This window comes from Propithecus coquereli, unplaced genomic scaffold (genome assembly GCF_000956105.1).
Source record: "Propithecus coquereli isolate 6110/MARCELLA unplaced genomic scaffold, Pcoq_1.0 Scaffold339, whole genome shotgun sequence".
Lineage (NCBI taxonomy): Eukaryota > Metazoa > Chordata > Mammalia > Primates > Indriidae > Propithecus > Propithecus coquereli.
In genome coordinates, this window is record NW_012149052.1 from 354,319 (window position 1) to 378,447 (window position 24,129).

The 24,129-nt window shown below is 38.6% G+C and overlaps 1 protein-coding gene across 2 annotated transcripts in view; it reads left to right on the top strand.

Moving 5' to 3' along the window:
- The window catches only part of PCSK5 (proprotein convertase subtilisin/kexin type 5), a 436,684-nt gene that overhangs the window by 109,156 nt on the left and 303,399 nt on the right, over positions 1–24,129 (top strand). For both annotated transcript variants that reach the window (XM_012650669.1, XM_012650668.1), the window contains exons 4-5: positions 14,570–14,713; positions 16,706–16,782. In XM_012650669.1, coding sequence (XP_012506123.1) covers positions 14,570–14,713; positions 16,706–16,782 — 221 coding nt within the window. The remainder of the gene's footprint in view (positions 1–14,569; positions 14,714–16,705; positions 16,783–24,129) is intronic.

Sequence of the window (24,129 nt, forward strand, 5' to 3'; positions counted from 1 at the left end):
CCCACTGACGGGGGGCTTTCTCTGGATGAGGTTATTTTATCTGTGTCCCACTGTCACAAGGCTTCTGCTTCCTCTTTTCTGCTCAGTCTCCACCTGACTTTCTGCTCCACGGTGGTCTCAAGAGCTGCGTCTGCTGGATTTAAGTATTTTTCTCCTACTTAAGTGTAATTTGAGGATCATATTTCTTTTTTCCTAGTTATGATGTAGATACATGCTAAAAAACATTTTTATAGTTTCTCCTTGTTTGATCTGTGTTTTTTTGAAGGGTGCATGGAGAGATTAAGATTTAGGTGGCTTTTATTATCCTATTGAAACCAAGATTAGATTCTCCAGCACCTATTCTGGATACGAGGAAAATGGAAGGCTGCATATTTCCTCCTCTTTGCATTTTTACTATAGCCATCTTAATTCTTCCTTAAGAAATATAGATATAACTGTTTAAAGTGGGAGACATAGGACAAATTATTATCCTGTTGCAAAGTTACCCACTCTTAGACTAGTGATATTAAGAGTTGCCAGACTTAGCAAATGAAAATAGACCATACCCAGTTTAATTTCAATTTCAGATAAACAATGAATAACTTTTTAGTGTGAGTATACCACTATATGGAATATATTTATACTAACAATGGTTTTGTTGTTTATCTGAAATTCAAATTTAACTGTACATCTTGTATTTTATCTAGCAGCTCTACTTTAGGGAAAGAAATGTTTGTTGCTATTCCTCACATTCCATTTGATACTTGGGATGGTGCTGAACATAAAGTATTTGTTCAATTACAGACACTAATTTAATTTAGTAGCAAACTTAATGATCATAATATGTGTTATTTCCTAATGAAGTGTGTAGATACACTAAAACAAAGTGTGTTCCAGTTCTATTCAATCTTAATTCAAGTTGGACTAAAACATTTATCTTTTCCATTATATGAAATGATGTTCTACTTAATAGTGGTGTTCTTCATGTTTGATTTTTCAAATAACCTTTAAAAATCCAGCTACCTTAAACTTTCTGTCACAGCGTGAATTAGATATATGAAAGAAAGATAGATCTTATATAGCTAGGTATCAAAAGCTAGGTAGACAGATACATGGAACAATTTCACAAAAGCTAATGAGTAACCCTTTTTCAGACTGTCTTTGTTCCCCTTTATGACTATACCATATTGTTTTCTGCTTACTAACCCTGACTTTATGTTTATGTAGCCGTGGTGATCATCTAATCTCAGGAAGGTCAAAGCCAGCTGTGTGATGCATATGGTCTTCACTGGGGATGGAGAAAGGGTGCACCATTTCCCCACTTGTAGCCAAGCAACAACTACTGATGGGGCTGTTACTGAGGGACTTCTTTCTCTGGTGAGGGAAAAGCCTTTTGTGACTTCTCCTTCCTTTCTGCTTGGGATACTGGTGAGGGATATAATATGAGGAGCTAAGGCAGTTATCTTGCAACCAGGAGTACTTGCAGAGGACAAAGAGCCAAAGGCTAAGCATGGTGGCTGAGAATGTAGAGTCTGGTTCCTTAGGGATGTCATGAACTTGAAGTCACCTACTTACAGATTTGTTGAGTGATAATGCCTTTTTGGACTATGATTAGTTAGGTTTCCTTTTCCTTGTGGATGAAAACATTCCAAACTAATACAAACTTCTCACTAGAAAGTAACTTCAGGAATTTATAGTTAAACCCATCTAGTTAAAATAAAATCCATTTTATGTTTTGTTTGAGTTACAATCTTTGGGGTATTGTGATCTATCACTTTATTGTTCACTGTGCTCTCTCTTCCCTTCTACTGAAAAATAAGGTGTTGCAGAATAAAATGGGAAGGGCCGCATCTGTCTGCTGTGTCAACTGATCAGCTGTTTGAATCTCTGCAACTCAAATTCAACATTTTTCATTTCCTTCTCTACTTTTTCCACTTTGGAAAGCCCTATTCTAAATCAGCAATGAAAACATACCACTGTCAGATGTGAGGATGTTTTGGACCACAGTTGTCTGTGAAGTGTTTATATTAGTTACTGTTGAAGAACTTGCTAATTAGATAGGTAGAAAAGACACCCTGCTTGGAAAACTGTGTCCTACAATATGTGTGTGAGATTGGTGAGTGTGCCACAGAAAGCTGTTACCCTAGTATTGAATTTAATTGTGTTAACATTATTTCTTTCATTAGTGAATGGGGAACAATGTGGCTCAGGCTACAGGAGCAGAATTCTAGTTTACCCCGAATGTGCCACTATGAGAGTTAGGAGTTACTGTAGAGAAAGTTCAATGTCCTTACCTATAAATGGAGATGCACCACTATGTTTGGATAGTGACTTCTCTGGAATTATCATTTTTCTCTAACATAAGAAATTCTTGGATACTGTTAAAGCAAGTTGCCTGGTTAGACTCTTAAAAGGATTTGACATTTTTTATTCATAAGAAAAACATTTGCAATTACATTTGCTAGTGTAGGATAAAAATGATTTTGTTTTCTTGCTTATTATACTCTAGGGTCTGGAGAGAATCTCACCAGGTCGAAGAGGCAATCTTCTCTTCTCTGTAGGTTCCTTTATTGAGTGGCTAATCAAATGCATTCTGGAATCCTTCATCTTTTTCTGAAGCCTCTACTACTTGCCCTGGACATAATATTGGCCTGTCCAAGCAAAATATTTCATTATCCTTGCAAGAACTTTGTAGATTTTATGCTAGTTTACATCTGCAAGCAGACAATGAAAGCGAAGGTGTCAGGTAGATTCAGACAATTATTTTTACTCAATCTAGAAGGAATAATATTAAAGCAGTCTTTTTAGTAGCTATCTGAATTGATTTTGCTGACTGTCAAAGGTGAGATTGTTTTTGCTTTGCCCTGTAAGTAGATTTATTTTTCTGTGGATATGTCATAGCAATAGCGCATATCACACTCTTTATTGCTATAGGTTTTGTCGTAGAAAATTTTTTGTTTTTCAATTTTTATTTGAAATTTGAAAATATATTTTGTTTTGTTTTGTTTAATCTTTTTTTTAATTATTATTTTTTTTATTTCAGCATATTATAGGGGTACAAATGTTTGGGTTACGTATGCTGCCCTTGCCCCCCTCCCGTCCCCCTTGTTTTGTTTAATCTTAAATGGCAATAGATCTGGAACTTCAGTTTTGCTCTAACTTGCTCTTCCATGGCTGGGCTTTATTGCCCAATGCTTATAAGAGCCTCTTTTTAAAATGAAGTTTTGGTGTTCATTGAATAAATGTCAGTTCAATAACAGCAAAATTGTAAAGAACCCAGAGTACAAATTTAATAACATATTTCCTCCAATGCTATCCAAGGTCTCTTTTTTAATTTCCTTCATTACTATGACCGTGATCTCTAATTACATTGTTTGTCTTGTTTGTCTACTTATTTATTATCCTTCTACCCCAATTTGAATATAAACTTTGTGAAGGTCAGATTATGTGTTTTCTCATTCCTCGATGTAGACTAAGCATCTAGAAGACCTTTAATAAATATTGCTTGGAAATTTTAAAAAATAAACACATGCAAGTGAATGAATAAATAAATGTTTGACATTTTACAGATGTAGAGTAACTGTAATGTAACTTCCATTCCTCTAGCTGTTACAGGATAAAACAATTATACAATAGATATATGTCCTACAGAAGGACTTGCAGCTAACTCAACTGCGACAAACACACATTAATAACTAAATCCTACACATAAGGTTGAAAATTCTCCAACTGTTCACATGAATGAAGAAGCCATATTAACTTCTGTGTCAGTCAAAACTTCTAATGCCTCTTGTCCCAGTAGACACCTGATAGCAACTGTATGGGAGATTTAAGTGAGAATGACATAGCTGATCCTACACAACCTATAGAACTGTGAGTGGTAATAATTAATTATTGTTTCCAGCCATTAAGTTTTGGGGTAGCTGGTTGGTACGAGACAGGAAGAACAAAAAGTCGACCATGTAAACTTTATTGATGCTAGGGATTTTTTTCTCCCTTTCTAAGCAACACACTGTTATCTGAGGCCATTAAGCGTACTACACCTATTCTTTGATTGTATAAAAACATACAGAGTAGTTATGCCTGAAGAATTCATGTTTCTAGGAAGAAGAAAAGACTTCTGGGTGTCAAAGTGAGCTAGCGTATTCACAAGAAAGCAAAGCTGTATTGAGATTTTGTCTGCAACTAGGTATGATTCATGTGGTTCTTGCCTACCCTACCTCTTCTGATACAATTGCTTGATTTTCAGAATAAGAATGTTGGCATATGATAATATTACACTTTTTTTCAGAGCTTCTGTACCACAGTTGCTACAGATTTCTTGTAGAAATAAATGTATTTGGGGTAATAACTTATTAGAGGCCATTGAAAAGCCCTTCAGAACCTTGAACCTTCAGAATATTCAGAAAGTTGAGTCAGTAATCTTAAAGATCTAGAGAGAAAAAAAGTCAAAAAATCTGAAAAGACCTATTTGAAATCCCACATCCCTTTTATTTTTATATATAATTAAAACAAAGTAATAAATCTTTCTCTCCTTTAAGGTATCTACTTGAATGCCTTATTTTGACACTCTGTTGCTCTACATGTTGAGTTTAAACTGGTTCAGCTGTGTTCTATTAGGACCGTGAAGTGGTTCTTAGTCCTGAAGGGGCCAAGACTGTCTAATCATCACTTGGAAATGCATGACTTCTCCGTTATGTGCATTTGAGCCTCTCCTCGTCTTCTATCCCTCTGTCTCCTCTTCTTTTCTTATCTGTGCCACCTTGTCTTTGATTGTAAATATCCCTTGAGATTATCTAATCTACAGGAGTTCGAGGGGTTGACTGAAGGAATTTGAAGTGGCTTTTACTGTTCAGAAGTTCTGCAAAGTCCTGGAAAGAGGTGCAGCCTTCAGTAAAAAGCTGTGAGAAATTGAAATGTGATAGGATTTGGAGAGTAAACCTGCATGTGTTATTTTACTATTTATTTGTCTGTCTCTCTGTCCATCCGTTCATTTGTGCATCCGTCCACTTAAAAGAGCTAATGATTATGTTGTCAAAACCTGATTGTAGAATGAATGAAGGTTTGGAATGATGTCATTTAAGTATATCCCTGTGCTTCATTATTTGTTCAACTGAAAAATGAATTGTTTCCTCTCCTGAAAAATAGCTGCTCTGCTGTTATGTTTCATAACAATATTGTCATTTATGAAGTGATATAAATGAAGAAAGATGACATATTAATAAAATTGTATTCCAGTATTTTCAAATGATGTTCACATTTCCTCTCCTCGACCTTAACTGTCTTCAACATTAGAAAATTATTTCCCATCAGTTTTTTCCAATTTTTTTTTGTGACTTTGAAGAAGTAAAAGTAATGGGAGCTGAAGCCAGTTGGTTGTGTTTATCCAAACCATACTGCATTCTACTCATTTTAAAGAAAGGAAAAAGTGCTCCATTCTAGTAACACCATTTCCTGAGACCTCAGTGAATAAAAAGGAGACAGAGGTTTCTGAGCAGATTTATGCATAGAGGGAACCCAGAGGGTGAAGAGTTCTTTGCAAGCAGAATTTTGCAAACAATATAAACAAAAAAATTACATTTTAGAAAAAAAATGAGGGTTGCTTCCTGCTAATGTTCCCATAATTATTAAATAATGCAGCTCAATTACTTCTAAAATTCATTTTTATGACCTCCAGCATAGAAATAGTTTCTTGGCTTATAGTCACTTAAAGAAAACATTTTAATTGAAATCATCCCGAAGCAAACACAATTTACTAATTTACTAATAGCACAATTTGGGGGAGAGAGTAATATATTAAGAAATAGTTGGGTTTTGATTCATAGTCAACCAGGAAGAAAGTCATTTGGCAAAACTGAGTTTCCCCTGAACTTGTGGAAGAATTGCTGAATGCCCTAAAAGGCAAGACAATATTCAAATTGAGCCATATACCGAAAACCCGGAGACAAATTGAGACATGTTTGCTTTCTTCATGTGACTTCTGCACCCCTGAGCTCCTCCCCCAACAGGATAAATTTCCTACCAGGCCTGTGAGGGGGTAATAGCTCACCTATCTCTATGTTACATCTCTCCTGACTTCTTCTGCCAGGAGGATGGAACACTGTGAGTGGGACGTAAGTACAATCAGCACCCCCAAACAAGCGTCTTCTCTTCCCATAGATTAATATTTCCCTATGAAGGCTCCAGTCCCTGCACATTTCCTACGTTCTTTCTCGGACCTTTTTATTGACAAAGTCGAATAACCAGGTGCCCTATTGTGAGTCCATGTGCAGAAGATGAAGATTTCTAGATCCCATTTGTACCTTTTTTTATTACCTATATGTCTTGACTGTATGAATTATCCTCTTCTACATTTTATTTTAGAATTTACTTCTGCCTTCTCTCTTAATATTCTCTCTATATTTATTCTTCAGAGTTCGCGAACGAAACAGAACCAATAGGATATATATAGAGGGAGATACATTTGGAAAGAGATTTATCATGAGGGATTAGCTCACTTGGTGACAGAGGCTGAGAAGTCCCTTGATCTGCTGTCTACAAGCTGGAAGCCCAGGAAAGCCGGTAGTGTGGTTCCAGTACAAGCCCCAAAGGCTTGAAAACCAGGGGAGCCAATGCTGTAAGTCCCAGTCTGAGTCTAGAGGCCCGAGAACCTGTAGCACCAATGTCTGAGGGCAAGAGAAGACAGATATCCCAGCTCTCAAGCAGATAGCAAATTCACCCTTCCTCTCACTTTTTGTTCTGTTCAGGCCCTCAACAGATTGGGTGATGCCCACCCACGTTAGTGATAGACGTCTTTTTAAACTCAGTCTATCCAGTCAAATGCTAACCTCTTCGGGAAATACCCTCACAAACATACCTTAAGAAATATTTACCAGCTTTCTGGGCATCCCTTAACCCAGTCAAGTTGACACACAGAATTAACCATCACACCTTCTAAATAAGTATTAACTCAAAAATTATTTTTCTTATAAACACTAAAGATTACAAAGATATAATAATAACAATAATAATGCAAGTTCCATTACCACAAGTGGCTTGTATTTCACTGGGAAGATAAACCACGTATATAAACCAGAGATTACTGACATAAAGAGTGTTGAATGGGTGAGCAGAAAAACACTGGCCTGCCTGTGACAGGGATGTTCGACTGAACGTCCAGGGATCTTAGCATTTGCTTAGAATCATGTATTTGACACTTTTAGGTGTTCCCTCTGCTCTTCCCTTTCCCAGTTTTACAGCCAGCTCTCTTCTCTTCTAGGCAAGCTGCTTCAGCTTGATGCACTGATTTTTCTTCTGCCTTTCCGGTTTGGCTGACTGCCCTCGGGCTGATGACTTTGTATGTTAGAAAAATAAGCTTGTGCTGTGCCACAAACCACCCTCTGCTCACCTCTTCCGCCTTATCTCTTTCCATTTTTCTCATCTCCCACCTCACCTCTCGCAACCTGTATCCTCCAGCTGTACTGAATTTTTTTTAGTTCCTGTAACACTCCAGTCTCTGATTCTTCTATACCTTTACCAAGATGGAACACAGCCTCTTCATCCCCACTTGCCCTTGGCTAGTCAGCTCATATGTAGGGGCTGAGTTTAAATGTGATTTTCTCTAGGAAGCACGTTCAGCCTTCCCCTACCTCCCTCTGAGGGGGTTCCATGTTCCCACGGTACACTGGCAGCCCCTGTGGTAACACCTAACATGTGTTTTTGTAATTGCTTGTTTGTCTGTCGCATGGACTAGACATCAAGGACTTGACAATAGGGACAGTGCCATGGCCAGTGTAGTGACCACATTGTGGTAAGTGAGAAGGAGAAATGACAATAGAGATGGAGGCAGTGGTTTCAGCTCTAGATTTCTAAAGCCTGACTCAGTTTTTGGACCTGAAGTGTTGGAGATTGGTGTGAGTCCTGGCAGGTGCAGAGGGCTGTACATGTAAAAGGTAAGCTTGTTCTTAGTGCCACAGAAATGCTCACTAAGTTTTAGAGATGCTGGTTACCTGTTAGCACCAAGGCCAGGTAATATAGCTGAAACCAGTTGTCCAAGCACTAATACGAGACATGTGAAGATTCCTTAAAGGAGACAGAAGATGTGTTCATTGGCTTATCGGTTTTTGTTTTGTTAAGTATTCTTAAGACTGAAAGTTTCCAGTTCATGATGGGTCAGGTTTGGAAAGATTCAAAGAGGATCACAAAATGTACAAAGGAGGAATGTTGTCCACTTAATTGAGGCCAATGACCTCCCAGTTATCCTTGCCTGCCCTGCTTCGATTTCCTGATCCTCCACTATGAGTAGGATTTTGGAACTGGATTCACTCTGTTTTCCTCTATATAAGCATACCTGGTACACCGCACCGTCTTCCATCTACTATTTTCTGATGTTTCCCTGGCATTTTGTGGGACACCCTTAAAAAAGTCCATAGCTGAGAAAGAATCTTATGTCAGAAGTAAATTACAGTAAATGGGAACCATGGTTCTAGCAGAGTTGGAATACTGGCACACATGTGTGAAGTAAAACAGGATGATTAGTAGGAGACCAAAACGTTTGACCACTGTACCAAAAGCCAGTAGGACACTGTTTTCTTTTTCTCCTTGTACAGCCCATCCCCCAGTCTTCCTCCCCCAGCCCAGGCCCAACACCCCAAATGTAAAATATTTAAGTCATCCCAGCTATCCTTACAGACAATAAATTGCCCTTTCAAATTTGCCTGACCCACCTCTCTAGACAGTGAAGAAAACCATCATCTCATTATTTTAAAATAATTTCTCTTCTTTTTCTTTTTAAAACTAAAGTAGTTTAGGGAACACTGATGCTTCCTATCAATGTGCTATTATCAACAACAACATGATTATAACAACAGTAGCCAGTTGTTACCTACTTTATTTTCTTTATAGCAGTTCTCTGTGTTCAAACTACAGATAAGGCTTTAAGAATTTAGGAGACTTGACAAAATCATACATCTGGAAAGTAGTGGAGGTGGAATTCAAACTCTCTTCTGCCTGATTTCTCATACCTCACGTCCTTAGCTGCTATGCTGAGACTGGTGTTGTCGAAACTTATTGGGCTTCTGTGGAATTGATGGATAATTCACAGAAAGAATAATTATCCTCTGAAAAATTGGATCTGTTTTGGCTAGGGACATTTTTTTGTGTGTACATGATAATCAAGGATTTGAAGTCCATCAAATTGACCCATAAGTATAGCAGTAAACATCTTAGGACTTAACCTAGCTTAATTTAGATTTTCCAGAATCTATAAAGGTACCTTCAGTTTTGGAGGCACAGAATCTGTACTTCATATAACCCAGGAAGAGTCCAAAATCAGCTTATGGACTTCCTCACAAAGTCTAGGGTTGTTTTTATTTTTTTGTTGTTGTTTGTTTGTTTGTTTGTTTTGGTAGCATTGAGAAAGAAAGGTTAAAGAAAGTCTTCTCTGAATAAATGCAAGAGGGAATGAAACTACTGTCTGAAACTGCAAAGGGGAGAACTAAGCCTGGGGTAGTTTCCAAGTACTGAGAAGCAGATGTCAGACCCATTGGCTCCCATGACTTCCTCAGAAACGGAGGACGACTAACAGTGGTGGGCTGTTTCCAATGGTGGGTGGATCTGCCTTCTCAGAGCTAATGAAAGCTTATCATTAAACAGTCAGGAATTTTGTGATTGTGGTAGTTTAAAATTGGCCATAATGTGAGTATTTACATCATAGAATTTGTAAACCCTACAAATAAAGGCTATTTTTTTAGAGAACTGATTTACTAGCACATCATTGGCTAATTAATAAAGACATGAGCTCCCTGTTATTGGAAGTATTAAATGGAATAAGGAAAAATTAGAAGGTCTTTCAGGTCTTAGACAGCTGTATTCCACTTTACCCCTTGAATGCACTGATCGTAGTTCTAAGGCCAGTGTGATTTCTGTTATTTGAGTTTCTTTACTGGAACTGTTCTCCAACATCCACTCTTATCTACTCCTTATCTACCCTTATCTGAATTTGCTTGTGCTTGGCCCTGCTCTAAGCTCTTTCTGTTTTAGTTTTTAACACTAGAGTTTCATAGCCCTGTGTTCTGGTTTCAGAGTGCTTGGGTTTGAATTCTAGTTCTGCTATTGACCAGCTATTTGAACTCTGGAAGGTTACTGAGGCCGATTTTCTTTATCTGTTAAAAGCAAATGATAAAAGTACCTCTCAAAAATGGTTGTTCTAAGTCTTAAATGATGCTAATTCACATAAAGTGTTCAGTATAATGCTTGGCCATGGTAAGGATCTAATGTTAGTTATATTTTCACTTAAGGGAATCTCAGTTCTATTTTTTTTTTTAATTTCTGACAACTCCTAAGCTCCAAATTTTATGAAGAATTTCAAGTGTATGTACACTTTAGTTGACTAGATGCGTTTGTCTCTAAAACTGATTTTTGTGTATTTCATTCTATTTTCTTAACATTGTAGAGTCAGAAATGCTGTCTTTCGAGCCACTGTATCAACAATGATGAACAACAGATAGTTTCAATGTTAACCGATTATCAACAGCATGTAAAATGGTAGTTCATTGGAGACCCTCAGAACTTAGAGAAGTCTAAAAAGAATGACACTGAGACCCACCCCCCAACCCAACCCCTGTAGTCTGAAGAAAATGATAGTGAGAACATAACAAAGGTGTTTATTTTGGGTATAAACTGTTCTTTCATTGAGCAAGCACTGTGTTTATGAAGACAAAAAGAAGTGGACACACCCAGAGTGGTTTATAAGTTGAATAGCTCGTAACCCTAGTATGGAAAAGGCCATTACTTAAACTCACAGAACAATTTCTTTAAACTTTCATTCTTAAAGAGAATAAAAGCTTTTATGGATAAGAAAGTGGAGACCTTGGTGGTAACCATTGTTTCTGCAGGCTATTTTGTGGTTTGTGTGTCCAGTATTGTTTTTAAATACTTAATCATCTGTGTGTAGAATATCATTGAAATAAAGTGCATTAAGCAGAACTGAAGATACATACATTTACTATAAATATTTATCTTGCATATACTGTGCACATGTATAGCTTTCAAGAGCTTCAAATATGCTGGAAATTTCTGACTGGCCCCTTTTTTGAACACCAGACTATGGGCTGCACATATGGTAACATAATTCCAGACACTTGTCTTTCGTTCCAGCTCTGGCAGAGATCTTTTCACCATGGTTGACCACGTATGAGGGAGTCATGGCTACTACCTGTTCCCTTTGCCTTTCGGTGCTGCTGTAACATAGATTCCTGGAAAGTAAAGAAAGCCTAGTTTAAAGATCATTTCAATCAGACACTTAAGGAAATGATGAACTCATTTTCATCCTTGGTCAGTGTTGAGTGCCATCAGTATTTTCCATAGTTTTTGCTCTCTGGATACCTCGGGTATAGGAAACAACCACATTAGAACACTTTTGGAAGTCTGGACCACTTGAAATGTGTTAAAAAAAAATCTAAGCCTCTCATTCAGCATTTAGGGTTCTGATTTAAGTGTCCTCTGACCTTATCACTCATTTGCAAGGAACACACCAGGCTTTGATGATGATAATGATGATGATGATGATGATTTTGCCTATGACATTTTACTACTTGATACACCAGATTATCCAAATGAAAACATCAATTGAATATTTCCTCTCCTTTACCACCTACCGTGGTGGCAGATATAAAGAAAAAAGAAAAAAAAGGTGGTACAAGAATATTTAATGGCAAAGTCAGGTTCAACAGAAGCAGAGGTGGAAGAAAGAAACCTAATTGCTTCACTGTTAACACACATGTTTTCCATAGACAGCTGGTTTTCTTCAATTTTCATAATTACAATTTCAGGCAGCATCCCTCTACTCCAGGACGGTTATCCCATTTGTGGTTACCCATTTCCTGTGCTTTTCCTTCCTCCGGCCCACCTCTTGGCCACATTAACATTACTTCATGTCACAATCGATACCACAGGTGGCCACAGCAGGTTTTGAAAAGAAAATGAAATAAAAACCTGTCAAGGTTGCTTTGTGTTAAATTAAAATGTTTGGTGAGGAGAGGCCCAAGCTCTTGGCCAGAATGAGACTTGTGAAAAACGTAGGCATTTTGAAAATCTACACTATTTCTTGCATTATCATCTCCGTTAACCAAGCATTAGCTGGCCTGAGTATTGCTGAAGAAGTCAGAGCAGTAAGCATTGTGGAAATAAAGTTGAGGATATGCCTTCATTTCTGGCCAATATTTCTGAAATCCTAGGTTAGATTTAGTTTAATGCATGGTATCATAGGGGCTTATGATCAGGGGATAAAACTCACACCCAAGGTTCAACAGTCAACAGCCCAGCAGAATTCACTGAGTAGAGGTTGGATTATATAGGACAGAGTGAGTGTGTGTGTGTGTGTTTCTGAGTTCAGGGAAGGGGAAAAAGGATGAATAGGCTGAAAAAGACCATGTGGGAGAAGGTCCAGAGCTGCGCCCTGAAGACTGGCGGAAGGAGGGAGAGTGGATTTGGATCAGCAGAGAGTGTGTGCAGGGCCTCAAGTACCAGGAAGAAGTCAAGTCAGGAAGGTGGGAAAAAGATGGAAATGTTCATAAAAATGTATTCCCCTATTCTTTATGAAATTGACATTGTTTATTATGAAAACATGGGTTTACCCTTTCTTAGAATGAATCCTTGAAACTATTCAAATGTATTTATAACATTTAACAAAAGGCATCTCATTGGGGGCATAAAGTAGTTAAGAAATTCATATCAGGGGGCATCGGAGGTATCTGTTACTAGTTTGTATCTAATTTTGAGATATCAGGTTTGGAAAGAAAGGAGCTTCTGTTTAGGATGTACCTGGAATATCACCCGAGTTGTGGCCCACAAAGCCCTGAATGATCTGACCTTGTCTCCTCTTCTAATTTGATGCCTTTTGTGCCATTCTCTCCCTCGTTCACTAAAGCTTTAGCAATACCCATCTTCTCTCTCTTTCTCTGACGTGGTAAGCTCTTTTCCACCTCACAGTCTTTGCATTTGCTTTGTCACCTACCAGGACACTTGTTCCTAGGCTCGTGGGCAGACCAGCTCTTTCTCCTCAGTCATGTCTCAGCTCACATTTCACTTTTTCAGAGACCGGAGTCTTTCTTCTGACCAATCCACCTAAGCAGTGTACTCAGATCCCCCAGCATGCACCATAGCACTCTCTTTAACTTCTTTAAAACACAAGGAGCATTTTGATGGGTCTTATTTGTTTCTTTACTTTCTGTGTCTCCCCATTAAGAGAAGGACTTCATCTTCCTTGTTTACTGCCATACTTTAGCATGTAGTAGGCACTCACTAAAATGTGTGTTAAATGAATCAGTGGAGTGGGATCTCCTTTATGCTTAGAGCACATAAAGCTTGACATTCTCTTCTACTCCTGAAATGCTGAACTACATTACAAAGCAGGAAGAAAGTAGTGAATGGGGAAAGACCTGGGGTGGCTTGTGTTTCTGTGGTAGTATATAGCAGCATATCTCTTTTGCTTTGTTCCTCTGATGCTTCAGTCCCCAAACCCCAGGTGGTGGACCAGTACAAGTCAGTGGCCCAGTAGGAACTGGGCTGCACAGCAGGAGGTGAGCAGCGGGGTACAGGAAGCGAAGCTTCATCTATATTTACAACCACTCCCCATCACTGGCATCGCTGCATAAGCTCCGCCTCCTGTCAGATCAGCGGTGGCATTAGAACCTCATAGGAGCATGAACCCTACCATCAGCTGCACATGCCGGGGATCTAGGTTGCGCACTCCTTTTGAGAATCTAATGCCCGATGATCTGAGGTGAGACAGTCATGCTAGCGCTGGGAGCAGCTGCAAATGCAGATTATCATTGGCAGAGAGGTTAGAGAGGTTTGACTGCACAATAAATGTAATGCACTTGGATCATCCTGAAACTATCCCCCCGTACCCCTATCCATGGAAAACTTTCTTGCATGAAACCGGTCCCTGGTGCCAAAAAGGCTGGGGACCACTGCTCTAAGAAGTCTTAAGAACCTAGAAAACAGCATCACTCAGAGATATCTCAAAGAGATGGACTTTAAAGGAACACTTGTGTGGGTTGGACAAATGCTAGTAAATTATATCAGGAAAAGCTGCTGGCTTAATTCGTTTTTCAGTGTGTTTGTATGTTGTAGCCATTGCAGAATGAAATGACTACACATAATGAGTTAGAACTCCATGTTTTACAGCCGGCCCTGTGGAGCCCTCACACACATTTTCCTGTGTGGGGCACCTTTCTGGACTTTGCACTGTTATTCTTTCCCTTCTCAAAGTAGTGCAGAGTCTGTCTACTGCCTATAAGTTATGGTACGATAGCCATCGTTAATTTAGTGAAAGAGTTTGGAGAACCTGTTATTTTTTCTTGTTTGTGGTATACTTTATTTTATGCCTTTCTAAGGGATTTATATGTATCAGAACTGGTGGCAGAGATTTCTGTTCCACTTGTTTTTTTTACATCTTTCCTTCCTGTTATCATAGTGGAGATCGTGCTTCTACTTTACCAGGCAATCCACCAACTTGCTGTTGATTTAATGCATTATTTTAAGAAGTAGGTAATTCTCCCATCTCCTCACTATTTAGTAATCTTGCAACGTCCTCTTCCTCCTTCAGCACTGCAGTGATAATACGCATCCCTGCCAATCAGACATGAATATCGAAGGAGCCTGGAAGAGAGGCTACACGGGAAAGAACATTGTGGTCACCATCCTGGACGATGGCATTGAGAGAACCCATCCGGATCTGATGCAAAACTACGTGAGTGCTGTGATTGGAATGTCTTTCCTCCTGGGAAGCAGAGGAACTCATGTTAGGATTATCAATAAGTTGAATAGCTACTGGAAAAATGCAGCAACATACAATAGGCTCTGTGTTTTTCTCCTTTCTTATAAAAGATGAGCTCTTAGAATACAGGAAGCATGAGATAACACTTTCAACTTTTGAGTGCCTTTGATGTTCTGACCTACAAAAAGAAAACAGTAAGGTAGCAGAAACCCCACCACCGACACCATCTGCTACCAACAACATCTGCTTTTCTCAGCAATTCGTCCAACCAGCCAGGCAACACTCTTTATTTCTTTTATGGAGAGAAGCATACTTAGTACTTTTCTCAAGTTATTCTGCTCGTCTCTTTCTCTCTTGACCTCTCCTTTTTTTTTCAAAAGACAGTAATGATCAGTTTCACAGTCGTCTGTAGGTATCAGTCAATTTCCTTTCTTAAGAAGGAACCACAGATTTATTTCGTTTTTATGTGAGCGAAATAGTTGAGTGGCTGCGTCGAAGTGCACTCGGATAAACTTGTCTCTTCACAGCGTAGAGTTTTAAGACTAAAATGGAACTCTAGTTTAGTCTTCTTCTTTGGTAGGAGAAGAAACTGAAGCCTGAAGACTGAAGTGAGTTATCCAGGGTCAGATATAAAAAGAGAAACTGGCTGCTTATCCCCCAGCAGAGATGTCTTTCTTGTCACACGCAGAGAGTTTTTTTTAGTGTGTGCTACTGCTTGCCACTGCATACGAATGTATTTGATTAAATACGAATAGCTTTTGTGTAATTGTGATTGCAGTCTTTTCCTTTATCATTTTCTCCCCCTGGAAAAAAAATTCTGCAGAATTACCTGTGCAATTAGCAACACTGGTGCCCTCTCAGTACTCCTTATGTTGGAGCCAGTGGGGAGAAGAACAGGCTCATTGGGTGAGGTATTAGAAGACCTGGGTCCCAGTCTTGGTTTCTTTTGTGCCAAAGCAGGTTAGAAATTAACCTGTTTGGAGTCTCTGTTTCCTTATAAAGAAAATTAGCAAGTTGCATTGGATACTATCCGAAGCCTTCGTGCTCTCACGGCCACTAAGAAGGGCGGTTTGGTAAGCAGGAACTTCCCACTTTTATGTGTGATGTGTATTTTGCTCAATTCTTCCAAACATTTCAGGCTCTATGTACTAAAAAATATTTTCAGAAACAAGAGCCTTTGATAAAGATAGAAAACCAAGATAGTGTTTACTTTCACTGTCATTGAAATTAGGAATAACCATAAAGCCTAAGAAAATTCAAAGCACCCTAAATTAGGCTGCCTGCAATGATATAAATTTGAATGATGGCAATAACCCAGTACATTTTCTTTTTAGTAATTTAGAGATTTTTCACAATCATTTTAAAAAGCAAACAAACAAATCCAACTTTGGTTTGGGAGATAGTTTCCTCTTTTGAAACCTTAGCATAGGAAAACCTTGTTCATCATTTTGGCTGGTCCCAAAGGCATTGAGTATTAGTAAAACATCTCAATTCTAGACTCTTTCATAGTAGATAAAATATCTGAAACCAGGCAAATATTGTCTAATAAAGGTCCTGAGATGCCTCACAAAATAAATATCTAATATTGATTTTTAATTGTCTTGCCAGTGATCTAGGAATGATTTTTGTCTTCTAAAATATTTATATTATGATAAGGAAGTTGCAAATTCAAGGAATCATTTCATGGACTGGGTCATTCTAAGTATGAGCAGAAAAAGTGCTGCCAAGAATGGACCAGGCACTGCGTAAAGTACTTCTTCACCTTAAGGGGGAAAATACAGCACTAATTATTACCCAACAAGTGGTCCCTCCCTAAGGCATCCTGACACCACCGAACCATGAGCGTATTAGTTAACCTAATTACTTTCTTGCAGAAATGTGTTTAAAAATGCATGAGCCTGTGGGTCAATGGCTAATTAATGAATGCCCGTTTCCTTTCTCTTATTCTCTCCTCTGTGACCATAGGATGCTCTAGCGAGTTGCGACGTGAATGGGAATGACTTGGACCCAATGCCTCGTTATGATGCAAGCAACGAGAACAAGTAAGGCCCAAGTGAGGGGTGGCTGGCGTGTGGCTGGCAAGGAGCTTTGTTATCTGCTCATGCTGAGGGAAGTATTTTCTTCAAAATCCTTGGGAACAAATGATCCCTAATTTGCTCCAAGATAAACAAGTGTCTTTCTACTGAAGCTTCTGAGTAGGAAAAAGGGGTGGTCCACATAGTGAGAATAGTGGCAGGGAAAGCCTGGGGAAAGGCTTCACATTTTCAGGTCCTGAGGATGGAAGTGGAGGATACTGCCCTTCATGTGATAATTGGTCTGTGGCCCATTCATTTAGGGATAGGGGTGCTATAGGAGGAGGCAAAACAAAGCACCTCCTAAAAGAGTGATTTTATTCTGTGAAATTCAACAAATCTGATTGAATACTGCCAGGGGCTTTCTTATTTTACTTCTTCTTTGCTCTTCTCTACTCTGTAGTGATTTTATTTTCCACTAATGTACCTGAAATACCTAGAAAAATTACTGCAGTTGCAGAACACGTTACCTTTCTTATCCCCCCACCAGCTCCTCACCCCAAATCAGGAGGCACAGAAACCCATTTAACCACAATTACACTTTCCAGTTAGTATGGTACCGTAGTTTTAGTGAATACAAATGAAAACGCACATCCATTTGGTAACGTAGAATATTTTAACCTGTCTCAGCAAGTACGTGAGAATGGGGAAATGATTTTTCTTGTTTACAATGACCCAGATTCCTTAAAAGATTAGTAGATATTTCCAATCTCTGCATCACATTAGTTAACTTTGTTCCCTTGTACTGCGAAGCTCCCCGGGAGAATGCTGTGATTTAGTTATTTTCATTTGAAATTTTATTTACATGTTTTAGGTTGGGAATCACAGAAGTTGCAAAGAAGAACTGTTTAGCCCACTTATTATGTCCTATTTCCAGGCTGCTTTTCTCAGCTAGTATTATTTGATTAATGAAATTTGATTAATGAAAAATTTCTCAGCTAGTATTATTTGATTAATAATAAGTCAATAAGTTTAGATAAAACCATATGACTTAGAAAATTGTGATGGTACATGTGTGTTTTCTTTTTACCATCTACAAAGAAGGCTTAACAAAGTAGCTATAGAAATATGCTGTTTGTTAATATTAACAACCAAGTAAATTGATCAGATTCAGTGGTGAAAGCATTAATAAACAAATTGCCATAGATAGAATTTCCCACAACTTCCAAACAAAAAGAGAAAAAGACGTAAGTTAAACTGGATGGTTTTCTTTGAGACCTGGTTGTTGTTGTCTAGATTATAATGTCTATGTGGACAATTATTTGAATATTGCTTTGATGCTATTTATAGACTATCCTTTTAAAACTGAATTCTTTGTGAGGATTCCTTTTAAACTTGGCGGTTTCCCAAGACCTTTGTTTAAGAAGAATCACTGTGGTCATGCTCTCTCTGGGGTATTCTAGTGTGTCCTGTTTTGACCCATTCTAAGCACTGCCCATGGTTCATTGAGTGCAGTGGGGGGAGTTGATTGTTAGAGGACACAAACATTGTTCCTTTCCAGATGTGTGCTTAGGTTTGTAGTCTTGACAATGAACTATGGCATTTTCCTAGGTACAGCCCCAGCACTCCTACCTCTGTCTTGTGGAAGTCAGAAGTGCCCTGGATTACAGATGTACCTTTAGTGCCCCTCAATAGTTCTGCCTGATTTTTTTTATCTTGGCTGACCAAGAGCATGTATTCAAACATTTAGGATTAAAATATCCTCTGCTTATTAGACCATAGTGGTAGATAGGATGGCTGGATATGTCTTTAAACATGGATCCATAGACAGATAATTCTGTTTGGATACAGGGCACTTAGCATTAGAAAATGAATGGGTCTATAGTTTAGAAGAGTTGACTTTTAGCCCTGGCTGTTCTTGATTAGCTTTATAGTCTGAGCTTCAATACTTTTTTTTTTAATCTCTAAAATGGGCTTAATAATACTTACCTCTACCGGATTAGCAATAAAATGTGTAAAACATTAAGCTGACTACATAATAGGTGTTAGATAATTATAGCTGTCATTATTGTAATTATGTGTTCTATTCATATGTCTAATTCTTGATAAATAATCAGTTAAAAAATTAATTAATTCATATGCATAGTTCATATATGCATATGAACATTTCAAATCTAAATTAAAACTTGGAAGTCTGTTTCTTTCCAGGGTTAGGGGTTGAGATAGGCTTTTTGCTTCTTTGGGAGCTGAGAACTGTGACTCATTCAGTCCACAGTGAGTCTGCTTTTCTTGAATTTCATTTCCCCATCTCCCTCAGTGGAGCATGAGTCTTTGACTTCGATGTAAGATAGTGAAGGAGAACAATTTCTAATCGTTGTCAGAATAAGGAAATTGAGGCATATGTTATGCAAATGCCTCCTCATTGTGCCATCCAACCAGTAGGCTTCAGAGCATGTTTGGAATCATTTCATACCTGGCTGTGTTTGTTCATTCACTCAACAAAGTATCCACTGAGACTCTGCTTTGGGAACAGCTCTGTGCTAAATGCTTGCGGGATACAATGATGAAATAATACAGATTACTAGTGGGCTAAATTGGGAAATGACTTAGTAAGAAATTAATACTTGGAGGGTTTTTAGTACTCAGACGATGTACCCTCAAAACTTCATGCAAATCATCTGTCTTGGACTCACATGATTCCATTTCTAGTGCCAAAGCTCTGGAATGGAGGAAATCACCTCTGAAGTACAAAAGTTATAAAAATCCCTTTCTTGTCGCTTTTTCCAGTTCCCAAATGGTGGTATGTCAGACATAAATAACTGATGCTAAAGTAATAGCATTATTAGAGGAGACCATAAAAACCTGTCCTTCCATTCAGCTTTGCCTCCATTCATATTAGCTTGCCAAATGAAGCTCACTGCATTGTTCTAGGGTTGAAATAGAAAATGCCTCCCTACAAATGAAACAGTCTGCTGGCATTTAATATCACTACTCCTGTTTCTGATAAATCAATTATTGATGTCTGAGTTAGATCATCCCTTCCCCAGGTTATTTCCTGTTAAATGTTCTCTCTGCTGAGAAGTCATAGCAACAGTTAGTGGATGAGACCACGACATTATATTCTGAACGTGTGGTATATGGGCCTGAATCTGATTCCTTTCCAAAATAAACAAACCTCTGGATTAAAGACTCATTTTCTAAAAGGAATGGATTTTTTATTTTGTTTCTTATCTCTATTTCGAGGAAGATTTAACCAGAATGGATGGAAGCACATTTCTTCTGGTTCTTTAGTCTCTTTTCACACGTCATTTCTGGTTCGAAGAATGTTTCCATGTGGCAGAAACCAAAATGTGGGTGGCCTTCTCCTCCCCGTTCCTGTAGATGAGGACTGTTGTTATAAAATAGTGTTCCAAAGCAAAGCCAGTGAATATATTCAGTTTTTTTCTGATTATAAGGGAAATATATTAACTCAATACTAGAGAACAAACCACATTTTTTCTTCACATCAAGGATTTAGCCAAATATGTTAAGATAAAGTTATCCTATAGCTTAGTAGGTCAGACAAACCTACCAAAGAAAATTAGGGTTGTTATTAGAGGCTAATTTGTTTTTTTAAATATTTTTGAAATCTTTTCTCTAATACTTTTGCAAAATAACATCTACAATATACTACATAGTAGTTACTTGATCAATGATTAGCAAATGAATTTGTGCAATGTTGACTACAAATGTACATTACCAGAGGCTAAATGTATATACAAAAGAGGCGATTGGGAAAAATATCTGACATTTTTCATATACAGCTGTCTTAGTCAGTTCAGGCTACTATAACAAAATACCATAGACCGGGTAATTTATAAATAATAGAAATTTAATGCTCACAGTTCTGGAGGCTGGGAAGTCCAAGATCAATGCACCAGCAGATTTGTTGTCTGGCGAGGGCTCTTTCCTCATAGATGGCACCTTCTCGCTGTGTCCTCACGTGGTGCAAGGGGCACATTCGCTCCCCCAGGCCTCTTTTATAAAGGTGCTAATCCCAATCCTGAGGGCTCCACCTTCGTGACCTAGTCACCACCCAAAGCCCCACCTCTTAATACCAACATATTGGGAGTTAGATTTCAGCACATGAATTTTGGAGGGACACAAACATTCAGATCCCAGTGACAGCCACAGATTTTATGTTCATGAAAGAATCTGCAATAAATATTTTAGAAAATTCATTTCTATACAGGTGGGTTCATGAGCAATACACTGAAGTAAGTAACATTTTTGATCATTTCTAGGTTCTGGGAAGTGGCCTCACATGAAAAGTTGCAATATAATTAGAAGAGGCTTCTCTCACACTGGAAGCCAGCCATCCCCTCCCCTTTGCCTCAACACCAGTCATCAAGTCCTGACAGTTCTCGCCATTTAATTCCTCCTCGTTAATAGCTCTCGAAAGCCTTACACACAGACCCCCAGCCACCCACACTAGCCATTGTGTTAGTTTATTCGCCTTGTCTCACCTGCATCTTCTAAACGGTTTCCTTTTCTCTGGTCTCACCCACATCCTGCTGCCTGAGTATTATTTCTGAATCAAAATAATAACATTAAAGTCTTCTAATATCTTGACATGTGTTAGAAACACAAGATTCTCCATGATCCAACTCCTCTGTTCTGCTTTATGCGTCCACTCTTCCTCCTACCACTTCACTCATCAGCCCTCCAGGACTTGTGGAATTCTCTGAATGTGCCTCAGCTGTTCATCTTTCCACCATCTGCACTTGGAGAATCCCTCCTCTGGCTCCAGTGCATGTAACTTTCGGGCTGATGCCTTCTCTCACTCTCCCTGCTCTGAGTTGGATACCCCTCCCATCGGTTTTCACAGCACCTGTGAACTTAGCTTTTCTTTCATACAACTTTTCCTATTGTAGTTGGGGTCAAACTTACCAAGGTAGGAATAGAAAAGCAAGAATGGATACAGCAAAGCTGATTTTCGGCTTAGTGTTGGATGTAAAATATCCATTTGATCTTCCTTAGAATAATTACGAGAGTACTGACCTTGATTGGTTCAGATGAATGGGAAAAATGTGTCCCAATTGAAGTAGCTGACCTATTAAATAGTGTTCTATGTAGTGGGCCTTTGTGCTGGACTTTTTTTTTTTTTGACCTTCTGCCCTGCTCTATCCCCCAAAAAGTTGGCTTTTAGGGACTGCATTAATGGGCTCCCTAGCCCTCTGGCTTCTCATTGGGGTTGGCCGAGAAAGACTCAGGTAGGAGGTCAGCGGGATTCAGGAGAGTGATGGGGTATTTATTCTCCACTCCTTCCTCGCTTTGATCTTCAGAGGTTAGTTGCATCCCTGAAGATCATAACGCCTTTGGCCCTAAGGGTGATCTCCTAAGAGGTGCTCATTCTGGATACCAGTAACCACATCCTCCCCAAGTCTCCTTAGATGTAAGTTTGCCAGTATTTCTAGGCCAGAATACTATATTATTCCCTGTTGTTTCCCCCAAATGCTGCCTGCCTCTTTATATGAGTCCCTTGAATAAATTCTTCCCACATTCCCTGATATAAAAGAGTCCAGTGTTTCCTACTAGGCCCTTGGTTGACACAGGTATGTTTGTCCTTTAACCTGGTATCTTTGGTGGAGTAAAAGGGAAAACGTTCAGATACCTCTGAGAACAAAAATAACTAAATTCATGGGAGTTGTCTAAATGGCTGTTTATTCTTTTTTTTTTTTTTTGAGACAGAGTCTGGCTCTGTTGCCCTGGCTAGAATGCCGTGGCGTCATCCTAGCTCACAGCAACCTCAAACTCCTGGGCTCAAGCGATCCTCCTGCCTCAGCCTCCCGAGTAGCTGGGACTACAGGCATGTCACCATGCCCGGCTAATTTTTATATATATATTTTTAGTTGTCCAGATAATTTCTTTCTATTTTTAGTAGAGACGGGGTCTCACTCTTGCTCAGGCTGGTCTCGAACTCCTGACCTTGAGCGATCCACCCGCCTCGGCCTCCCAGAGTGATAGGATTACAGGCGTGAGTCACCGCGCCCGGCCAATGGCTGTTTATTCTTTAATGAAAGCTGAATAAATACAGAAAATGGTAAATATTCATCTTTATAAAGCAATGCACTCATTATTCCGGGGTTCATAATCATGATAATGCAACTTCAAAACTTTTTTGTTTTTCCCTTTGTCAATTTTAGTGTGTTCTTCTTCAGGATTTGGGGACTTTGTCTCTTGGCTTTCAGTAACAGTTTGGATAGAGGGTCTGATTGATGCTATAGGTTAAAATGAGATTTGGGTATAATTTATGCTAACCCAGTGTATTATTGACATGAATAATTGATAGTTTTTTGAATTTAAATTTCTTATTTAAAAAACAAACTCACAAATTCCTGGGGCCTCTAAAGCAGATGGAAATTGCAGTAAGGGAAAGAGATAAGTATCCTTTTTAAATAATGGATTAAGCATTTAAGCAGGTTTTCCAGACAGGTTTATTTGTTTATCTTTCTCTTTTAATCTTCTCCTCTAACCTCCTCTTGGATCTTTGTATTTTTTGTGTTGTTTCCTTCTACCTAGAAATATGTAAAATTTAGAGGCTGAATACTTTGAGAGGTCAGTGGTAGCAGTGTTATTTTTTGTGTTATTACTAGGCACTAGAGAAGGCATCCAAGAAGTTTCAAATCTGATCAGCCAGTGGATATTCATGTTAGATGCTGAACAAGGAGAAAAAGAGTACTTGTTTTATTTATTTCACTGGCTATACAGCTATCAAAGGAAGAACATGCTGAACAAATAATAAAACCTCAAGCTTACAGATATTATTTAGATATGGTTACCCTCCTGTTCATATCAAATGCCTTCTACGTTAGAATTTTGTTTTTATAAGCTAAAAGAGAGGTCATAATTTTTGTTTTAGTAACTCAGTTCATTGCAATAGAAGCTTCTTGTTCCAGTATACCTAGGATAAGCATTTGTGTGTGTGCGTGCATGTGTTTAATATCAGTGGTAGGTGTGCATTTTGATTACAATCCTTAATAAAAGGTGGATAACACTGGTCTGTAGGGTATTAACAAAAAGGTGCAAAGGTAGAAAATAGGTCCTTTCAATTAGGACATATTTGATTAGTTATCATAAAATAGGTCACCAAGAAGGTAAAATGATATGGTAAAAAATGTTCTGCTTTTAGAGGAAACTGGGATACCAGCCCCAGCCTTTTTGTTTAGTATGTCCGTGACCTCGGAGAACCATTCTTCTCAGAACCTTCCTTACCACATCAGTATGACCATGTTCTGTTTAAATTAAATAACCCCCCCAAAAAAAGAAAAAATCTGTAAATCCTATGGGGTTGCTGTTTGACTATATTTGAATACAGTATAAGCCACTGCTGATCAA